General features: G+C 50.2%; 1 protein-coding gene and 1 long non-coding RNA gene across 2 annotated transcripts in view; both read left to right on the forward strand.

Moving 5' to 3' along the window:
- Positions 1-5151, forward strand: part of GALNT13 (polypeptide N-acetylgalactosaminyltransferase 13) — a 36446-nt gene extending 31295 nt beyond the window's left edge. The window contains exon 13 of the mRNA XM_054277768.1: positions 5011-5151. Coding sequence (XP_054133743.1) covers positions 5011-5151 — 141 coding nt within the window. The remainder of the gene's footprint in view (positions 1-5010) is intronic.
- A 187-nt stretch (positions 5152-5338) lies between these two features.
- LOC128937900 (uncharacterized) lies at positions 5339-6610 on the forward strand. Its single transcript, XR_008483112.1, has 2 exons — positions 5339-5406; positions 5518-6610. It is a non-coding gene; the product is annotated as an uncharacterized LOC128937900 (long non-coding RNA).
- Positions 6611-10425: the final 3815 nt, after the last annotated feature.

The raw sequence follows: 10425 nt of genomic DNA on the forward strand, positions 1-10425 counted from the left end.
TGGAGAAGGGAAGGCTCCAGGCAGAGCTCAGAGCCCCTGGCAGGGCCTGAAGGGGCTCCAGGAGAGCTGGAGAGGGACTGGGGACAAGGGATGGAGGGACAGGAGCCAGGGAATGGCTCCCAGTGCCAGAGGGCAGGGATGGATGGGACATTGGGAATTGGGAATTCCTGGCTGGGCTGGGATTGCCAGAGCAGCTGTGGCTGCCCCTCAATCCCTGGAATGTCCAAGGCCAGGCTGGATGAGGCTTGGAGCAGCCTGGGAGGTGTCCCTGTGCATGGCAGGGGTGGATTAGGATGGGATTTAAGGTCTTTCCACCCCAAACCATTCCATGAATCCACCAGGAAAAGCCTGCTCAGATTCCCACATTCTTGTTTATCCCCATGTGAGGATATTTCATATCCTGTGAACACCAGAGAGAGAATTCCAAGTCCTGTACTGATGGGCCTCTGCTTTCCCTGGAAGGGCTGATGGACAGGAGGGAGCAGGGAGTGCTGATCCAGAGGGATCCAGCACTGCTGTCCCTGCCTGTGACTCCAAGTGACATTTTAGGGACACTGGGCTCTGGTATTTTTAGTGGCTGCTTTATCCTCATGTCACTTTTTCCATTCTCAAGCCAAAACCGTGGAAAAGGAGCGGGTGAGGGATGTGGGAAGAGCATTCCACCTCAGTGATGGGGTGACAGTGGCGAGAATTTAGGGAAGTGGAAGCTCCCCTTCATCTCATCCCACCTGGAAATGGCACCGGAAAGGAACAGCTGGAATTGTGGGAAAGAAAAAAAACCCCTCATAAATGTTTAATGAATTCTGGTTTTAATTGTGTAATTCCCAAATGGGGTTTAGGGTGGTTTGTGCAGGAAAAACCTCATCTGTGCCCAGATCTTTCCAGTAGGGAATCACAGCCATCCAAGGGGCTGGAGAGGCAGGATTGGAAGCCACTCTGCATGATGGATCTTGGGAATGGGCACAAGAGCAGGGAGGAAATTTTGGGATATTTGTGCTGAACAAACCCCATCTCTGCCTGGATCTTCCCAAAGGGGAATTGCAGCAATCCAGGGGGTTGGAGGAGCAGGGCTGGGAGCCACAATCTGGATGATGGGAATGCTCTCAAGAGCAAGGTGGAAGTTTGGGGGTATTTTGAAGAAAACCGCATTTGTAGATCTTCCCAGCAGGGAACAGCAGGAATCCAAGGCCAGGGAGAAGGGGATTTGGAGCCACAATCTGGATCATGGGCATGCTCTCAAGAACAAGGTGGAAATTTTGGGATATTTCTAGGAAAACCCCATCTGTGGATCTTCCCAGCAGGGAATTGCAGCAATCCAAGAGTAGGAAGAACGGGATTTGGAGCCACAGTCTGGATCGTGGGAATGCTCTCCAGAGCAGGGAGGAAGTTTGGGGATATTTCTAGGAAAACCCCATCTCTGCCTGGGTTTTCCTAATGGGGAATAGCAATCCAAGGGTAGGAAGAACAGGACTGGGAGCCACAGTCTGGATCATGGGAACGCTCTCAATAGCAAGGTGGAAGTTTTGGGATATTTCTAGGAAAACCCCATCTGTGGATCTTCCCAATGGGGAATTGCAGCAGTCCAAGGGTAGGAAGAACAGGACTGGGAGCCACAGTCTGGATCACGGGAACGCTCTCAGAGCAGGGAGGAGATTTTGTGTACGATTCAACCCCAGCCCAGGAATCCCGTCCGCACATCCCCGTCTGTCCCCGGCGCGTTCCCATCCCGCTCTCCATGAACGATTCCCGGTTTTCCGCCCCGTTCCCGCTTTTGCAGAGGCGCACGTTCCTGCACATCATCACGCAGTCGTGCCTGACGCTGGGCAGGGTGGAGGACGGCTCCCAGGGCCCCACGGTGGAGGCCTGCGACGGGAGCCCCCTGCAGACCTGGAGCCTCAGGAATTACTCCCGCCTGGAAGTCTTTAGGAAGGTTTACTCCAGCCCCACGGATTACTTCCTGTAGGGGCATCGGGACTGGGAGCAGAGCTAGGATGTGGTAAGGAATTGCCAGGGACTCTTCCTGCTCCAGGCTCTGCTGGAGGAGCTCGGCGGAGTTTCTGTCTTGTTTTAGTTTTGGGTGGGATTTTTGTATTTTTGAAAATTTTTTTTGATGGTTTCGTGGACGTTCGTTTTTCATGGAGTTCGTAGATCTTCATGGAATGTTTCAGGGAATTTTACGAGAATTTTTGAAACACTTTTTCCCACAGTTTTCATTATTCCCTGAAATTTTCCATGGAATTTTCCATGGAATTTTCTAAGAATTTTTCATGGAATTTTCTAAGAATTTTTCATAGAATTTTAATACAATTATTAAATAGAATTTTCTAACAATTTTTCATACAATTATTTCATATAATTTTCATACAATTATTCAATAGAATTGTTAGTGGAATTTCCATAGAATGTTCATAAAATTTTTTGTAGAATTTTAATAGAATTTTGATAGAATTTTCATAAAATCTAATATTTTTCATATAATTTTCATATAATTTAATAGATTTTTTTATATCAATTTTTCTATAAAACAAGACAGAAGAGGATTTTATAGCTGTAGGATGGAACAGATGTTTAGTGTTAGCTCTTAGTTTTTAATAATTATTAGTTACTAGTAATTATTAGTCTTAGTTGTTGTTAGTTTTAATTAGTTTTGGATGAATTAAACTCCCTTGATTTCCTGCTGTCACCATGATTGTTCCAATCTGCAGGAGCTGAAGATTTGGTTCCTATTCCAGGACATAAAAGTAATTCCAGTTGCAAAATATTTTCTCAAAAAGTTTCAATTTTTCCTAGGATTATCCACAGACTTTTCCTAGAATTTTCTTAGAATTTGTTTTTTTATAGATTTTTTTTCTTGTACTTTTCATGGAATTCTTCCTATTCAGTGGAATACCACAAGGAGATGGGTGGTAAGAAAACCAAATTCCTTGTTGGAATTTCCCACCAGTTTAGTTGGAACACTAGAAAAAAGTCTTTCTTTATATCTATATATATTGAATTTTTAATATATAGATGTGTATTTATTTTGTAATTTTTAAATTCTATATAAAATTTAAATATATAGAACTATAATAGTTATACATTTACACTCATAAACACCCATATGTTTATTATGTAATATATAAGCATAATGCTATATTTTGAAGTAAATATAAAATTTTATAGAAATATTATAAATAATGAACATAAATAGAGTTTATGAGCCCTGAGAGCATCAGACTGTTGTGAAAATAATTCCTGATTTCCCTTCAGCTAGGAGTATTATTATATTATTTTATTTTAATTTATATTTTATATTCTTGTCTGCTATATTATTAGTATATTATTTTATATATCTCATATTTTATATTATTCTAGATTTTATTTAATCTTTTTTTAGTCCCTTAAATTTTGTATTCTATATTATTTTTTATATTTGTTTATATTGGACATAACATATTATAGTCATCTATATTCTTTAATGTATTATTTTTATATGATCTATAATCTTATCTTTTATATTAATTTTATTTTTTTCTATAATTTATTTATTTTATAATTTTTTAATATTATATCAATATTTATTCTCCTGGGTGAGCCCAAAAAGCTCCCACCATTCCAGCCCCTCTATCCCTGAGGTGATCCCAAGGTTTGGCATCAGCCTGGGCTGTTTGGGATGAATTTTGGGATTGATTCCTCCTTTCCTGAGGGCTCCAGGATTTTCCTGCCCATCCTGGTTTTCCCTGTTTGTTCCCTTGCCATAAAATCGGGCTCTGCTCCAGTGCATGATCTGCAGACAGGATTTCCACCCTGAAGTTCCCCATTCCCAGGGATCTTGGGAGAGCTGGGAATGTTCCCCTGGAGAAGGGAAGGATCCAGGGAGAGCTTCCAGAACATTCCAGAGCCTGAAGGGGCTCCAGGAGAGCTGGAGAGGGACTGGGGACAAGGGATGGAGGGACAGGAGCCAGGGAATGGCTCCCAGTGCCAGAGGGCAGGGATGGATGGGACATTGGGAACTGGGAATTCCTGGCTGGGAGGGTGGGCAGGCCCTGGCACAATCCCAGGGGATGGTGGTGGGAATGCTCCCGGCTCAGCTGGGACTGAACCTCTCTGGTGTTGCTTAAGGATAGAATTTTCTGTTTAACTTCTCTGGGGATTTCTCTGGGAATTTGTTCTCCCTGTGAAACAGGTGGTGTTTTGTTCCCTCCAATTCTTTTTGTGTCTTCTAATTCTCCCATCCCTCAGAAATGTGGGATCAGAGGAGGTGTCCCAAGAAGGAAAAATGCCCTGGGAACATCAGAATTTCCATGGAATACTGAGCAAATACATTCCCATCAGCACCAAAAATTTCCTGCTCTGGTCCCAAACATTCCATGCGTCCATGGCCGTGGAGACCAAACTCCTCCATCCAGCAGCTGTGCCTTGGAAAGACAAGATTTCCTTGGAGTTATTTTCCCTTTGCTGAGGGTTCGTTAATTCAGCAGAGGGAGGAGCAGGGTGGTGGGGCTGTCCTGGAGGTCCAGCAGATTTGCTCCAGTGACCAAACCTGGCCTGAAATGCCAGAAAATTGCAATTTCCCGGGTGGAATTCTGTGGTGATGGTCACAGGGGTCCCAAGATGAGGGGAGAGATGAGAATGTTGGCTCCATGTTTCAGAAGGCTGATTGATTATTTTATGATATATATTATATTAAAAGAAAATGATCTATTAAAAGAATAGAAGAAAGGATTTCATCAGAAGGTTGCAAGGAATAGAAAGGAATGGAATGATAATAAAATCTTGTGACTGACCAGAGAGTCCGAGACAGCTGGCTGTGATTGGCCATTAATTAGAAACAAGCACATGATACCAATCACAGATTCACCTGTTGCATCCCACAGCAGCAGATAATTATTTTCTTTCTTTTCCTCTGGGGCCTCTCAGCTTCTCAGGAGAAAAAATCCCGGCAAAGGGATTTTTCAGAGAATATCACAGCTACAGAATTCCAGTGGCATGCTGTGTTCTCAGCAGGAATTCTCTGTCCCCCCCTTGCAGAAGCTCACCCTGAGGCACCTGAACAGCAACCAGTGCCTGGCGGAGCCGTCGGACGAGGACCGGCTGGTGCCCACCGTGCGTGACTGCGGCGGCGGCCGCGCCCAGCAGTGGCTGCTGCGCAACATGACCCTGCCGGCGTGATCCCGCCTCGTCCCGCTGCTCCCAGGAGAGCCCAGCCCGCTCCCGGCCCGGCAGAGTCACCCCCAGCAGGGGCTCCTGGAGCCGCCGCGCCCTTGGACTCCTCCAGGTGATCCAGGATCGGCTGGTAGCGACAGCAGCGGGCTCCGGGCTCCAGAGGCAGCGGCTGATCTTGGAGAAGCTGAGATACGGAGGTGTTGCTGTCGCTCCTGAGATTCCAGAGGCAGCAGGTGACCCTGGAGAAGGTGGGATAGGGAGGTGTTGCTGTCACCCCAGAGGTTCCAGAGGCAGCAGGTGACCCTGGAGAAGGTGGGATAGGGAGGTGTCACTGTCACTCCAGAGGCATCATCTGACCTTGAAGATAGGGAGGTGTTGCTGTCACTCCAGAGGTGTCATCTGACCTTGGAGGAGTTGGGATATGGAGGTGTCACTGTCACCCCAGAGATTCCAGAGGCAGCAGCGGACCTTGGAGAAGTTGGGATAGGGAGATGTCACTGTCACCCCAGAGATTCCAGAGGCACCTTGGAGAAGTTGGGATAGGGAGGCATTGCTGTCACTGCTTAGATTCCAGAGGCACCTTGGAGAAGGTGGGATATGGAGATGTCACTGTCACACGTCACCACGGAGAGGTGGCCCATCCTAGATGCCCAGTGGCACCAGCTGGCACTGGGAGCCATCCTGGGAGGTGTGGCCCGAGCTGGTGGGATGTGCTGGGCTCTCCTGGAGGAAATCCTGGATAATATCCTGGGGAATCTTGGGGGGTGTCTTGTGCCCAGTGGGATTTGACAGCACCAAAGCTTCCTGGGTTGTGCTGGGAAACAACGGGATCCAGCGTTGGGAAACCGGGCCAAGGAATTCCAACAGATGAGGCCACAGGAGACACGGGAATGCCGAGGGGAAGGAGTGACACTCGTGGGACCTCGGGGTGGCACGGAGGGAGCTGTCCCCTCCTTCCATGGGATCGGAGCTGGGTCCGGACCTGGGGCTCAGGGGATGCCTGGCAGAACCAAACCTGAGACCTCTGGAGCTTGGAGGGTCTCCATCCCTCCATCCCAACGCATCCATGAGTCCCTGCATCCCAGCCCTGCCCCTGGATCAGCTCCCAGCTCTGCCTGCAGGTGTTCCTGGAAACACAGGGGCTCCTTTCTGGTTTCAGGAATTTGGGGGCTCCATCCTTGTGTGGGTGTGGGTGTTCCCAAAGCGCTGCTGGCCCTCAGGAGCTGCTCCTGCTGGGATGTGGGGACAGGGACATTCCTGTGGGAGCCACCCTGAATGCAGCTGTGGCCCTCTGGGCTGGGATTTTGGGAATTCTCACTGCCCAGGGGATTCAGGAGACTGAAATCTCAGGGCAGCGGGATCCCAGCACGGGTAAGTGGGGAAATATTTCCCAGGATTTCCCTCACAATTCCCCAAAAATCTCTGTAAATGCACTGGGTCATTAAAAATGCTGGTATTTTCTGTATCTGCTGTGGTGGTCCTGGATTCATCCTGGGGTTTGTGGATGGTGTAAATGACAGAGGGTGATGTGCTGGATACTGAGCATTAAAGGGGAAGCAGGAGGGGGTTCAGCTGGGAAAGGGAGTGCTGGGCATCCATGGAGCTGGAATATCCTGGATTAACCTGGATTGGGGCTCATCCCCAGCCTCCTGCCCAAATATTCCTGCTCCTCATCCTCCAGAAGTACAAAATGTGATTTAAAAATCCCCCAGAAAAGGGGGAGGTTTTATTCTTTGTAAAAAGAGCAGGAAAACATCAGGATCAAATTTAACCAGGAATTTCCATGCAGGAAAAGAGGAATCAGATCTTTATTTCACCTCCTTCCCGAGGGTTTTGGCCACAGCACAGCCCTGGGTGGGTTCTGGGGTGGGAATTGGGTTGGGGTGGAAGGAGGAGGTGTGGAATGTCCTGGGGACAGTGGGACAGGGCAGTGTCACCTCCCTGTGGAGCACCCCTGGCTCCAGGGGGGGACAGCTCCACATTCCCAACGCTGCCCTGTCCCATCCCAAGGCTCCTTGACGTTGGAACCGGAGCTATTTACAAAATTAGGATTTTATAAATAGAGTTTCTATATTAATACATAATTCTGTAATTCATCCTACGCTGCTGCAGTGCCCTTCAATCAAGCAAATCACAAAAGGGCTAATTAACAACTCATTTAATGAGATTCCCCACATCCAGAGTTGCTTCCTTGTCCAAAACCCATGGAAAAACCCCAGCTAAAATCCCTTTTCTCAGTAATTCCTGTTCCAGGTTGTCCCTGCAGGTGTCTGGGGGGATGGAGCTGCAGGTGACACCAAACCCTGGCGAGGCCCAGCCTCCCCTGCTGGTAATTAAAGCCTTTAGAGGTAATTAACTGCTCCTGTTAATGATGGGCTGCGGAGCCTGGGAATGAATCACCCAATAATCCCTTTGGGAGGGATGAATGCAGGCACCGAGGTATTTCCCCTTTTTTTGGGGATTTCTCAGAAATGGTTATAATTAGGATTGACAGAAAATTACAGAGAGGGAATCAACCTCCATCTCATTTCCCTGGAAATATGATTTATCCCTTTTTTTTTGGGATTTATTTAAGGGATTTAGAAATTCATCCAGAGGGATGTTAGGATATTTTTGAGGAATATGCTGGTACTGGTGCCATGTCTGCCTGCTCCAACTACCATTTCAAACTGGATATTATTTTTGTGAGGAAAAACAGTAGGATCTGCCCTCAAATCCACATCCAGGCAGTGGGATTGGCAGAGCCGGGTTTGGGAATGTCTCCGTTAATTCAGGGAACACATAATTAATTTCATCATTTCATTTGTCATCATCCCCACATCAGCTAAAGCCTGGGAAAGCCTCCGGGTGCAGAAATCGGGGAATTGCAGGGAATTGCTGCGTGGCTGCTGTGGAGATCTAAACATCTCAAAAACTTAAAATCAAATTCAGTGAAGGTAAAAACGGGAGAAAAGGGAATGGGATGGAATGGAATGGAATGGAATGGAAAGAAGAAATGGAATTGCAGGGAAAGGAGCTCCAGAGGGAACTCCTGCCCAGGTGAGTTTAAATGGATCTGGGATGGGAAAGCTGGGATGGCAGCAGGCAGGGGAGGCTTGGGTTTGTGGGATAATCGGCACAGGGAGGATGTGGAGCTGCTGGAGAGTCCAGAGGAGCCCCTGGAGCCAGGCTGGGAGAGCTGGGAATGCTCCCCTGGAGAAGGGAAGGCTCCAGGCAGAGCCCAGAGCCCCTGGCAGGGCCTGAAGGGGCTCCAGGAGAGCTGAGAGGGACTGGGGACAAGGGATGGAGGGACAGGAGCCAGGGAATGGCTCCCAGTGCCAGAGGGCAGGGATGGATGGGACATTGGGAACTGGGAATTCCCAGAGCAGCTGTGGCTGCCCCTGGATCCCTGGCAGTGCCCAAGGCCAGGCTGGAGCAGCCTGGGATGGTGGGATCAGCTGGGAATTCCATCATTCCAGGAGAACAGCTCTGCCAGGGCTGCCTGGAGCAGCCTGCTGTCACCAGGGCCCTTTGGGTGACATTTCCATGCCCTCCACTCCTTCCCCACTCCCACTATTCCCTCATCCCACCCCGGCTGGCAGAACACGCTGGGAACGTGCTCATGCCCCTAAAAGCAATGGGGATTTTAATTGCGGTAATTACAGGGCATGGCTCCCCTTGGATTGTCACTGTCACATTGGGATGGATCACAGGGAATCTGTGCCCAATTCCAGCCCAGGGAGAGGCCTCTGGGAAAACAGGAGGGATGGAGGAACGAGAAACAGGAGAGGAGAAGCTGGCAAGGCTGCAGGATCTGTGAGCCAGGAGGGTTCTGGCAGCATGGCCAGAGTTTGGGATTGATTCCATACCAAATTTCCTTGAATTGGGTGGGAAAATTGACAGGCATTGTGTCAATCACAGGGAAAAAAAGGTGGGGAAAGGAGAAATTGGGAATAGAAAAGAGTAAAGTGAGAAACTAAATCAATTTTCTGGCAAAAAAACCCAAAAAACTGGAATAGAAATGCAGTGGCCAGAAAAATCCTTGAGAATCAGTTCTGAGGAAGGTGATGGTTAAAAAGTGAAGTGTGGCTGGGCTTTATCCCATGGTTAAAGCTGCCAATCCAAGTATTTTCTGGAGCTGGTGGCAGCAGTCCTGCAGCAGGAGTGGGTGAGGAGGACCCTTGGATACAGCCTGGCCCTTTGGAGCATCACCAGCTCCCTTCCCACCCAACTGCTCCGTGATTCCCTGGGCATTTATCCACATTTTTGGGCTGGTTTCCTGCTTCCCACCAGTCCTGGATCAGGGCTGAGCTCTGTGGCTTCTCTCAGGGAAATTCTTCCTGGGTGGAAGGGGCTGTGTCCCCTCTGTGTGCTGGCAGTGCTGCCTGGCTGCCGTGGGGATCTAAACATCTCAAAAACTTAAAATCAAATGCAGTGAGGGTAAAAATGGGATGGGATGGGATGGGATGGGATGGGATGGGATAGAATAGAATAGAATAGAATAGGATAGGATAGGATAGGAGAGGAGAGGTACCCGACCTCCTCGGCCCCTCCTGGTTGGTTCTGTGGGAGCTGGAGCCGCTCCGAGGGAGGAGGAGGAGGAGGGATGGAGGCCCGGGGGAGGAAGATGAGGAGGAGGATGACCGAAGGATGCTGAGGATGAAGATGGGGAGCGCACCGAGGCTGCGGAGGGCGGGCTGTGCGCGGGGTCGCTGAGACGCGCAGGGTCACGGGTGGTGCGGGGCGGTGCGGGATCCAGGGGCGGTGCGGGGGGAGGAGTGTCGCTGCGCGGGGCGGTGCGGAGGGAGGAGTGTCGCTGCGCGGGGCGGTGCCGCCCTGCCCGGGGCCGCTGCCGGCGGCTCCGCGTGGGAGGCGGCGGCGCCGGGCGGAGGCTCCGCGGCCGCGGCGCGGCGGGGCCGGGCGGGCTGCGCGGGGGATGCGGAGCTGAGCGGCGCTGCGCGGGGTGCTGGGGCTGCGCGGAGTTTGCCGACTGCACGGGGTGTCGGTGGCTGCGCGGATCTTGCCGGTTCCGCGGGTGTTGGGGGCTGCGTGGATTTTGCCGGTTGCGCGGATTTTGCCGGCTGACGGGTTGTCGGTGGCTGCGCGGGTTTTGCCGGCTGCGCGGGGCTGAGCGGGGTGTTGTGGCTGCCGGGATTTTGCCGGTTCCGCGAGTATTGAGGGCTCCGCGGATTTTGCCAGTTCCGCGGGTGTTGTGGCTGCGCGGATTTTGCCAGTTCCGCGGGTGTTGTGGCTGCGCGGGTTTTGCCGGCTGTCGGTGGCTGCGCGGACCGTGCCGGCTGC

The sequence above is a fragment of the Melozone crissalis genome, unplaced genomic scaffold (assembly GCF_028551555.1).
Source record: "Melozone crissalis strain CALT ecotype California unplaced genomic scaffold, PUWL_Pcris_2 ptg000023l_1, whole genome shotgun sequence".
In the NCBI taxonomy this organism is placed as follows: Eukaryota; Metazoa; Chordata; class Aves; order Passeriformes; family Passerellidae; genus Melozone; species Melozone crissalis.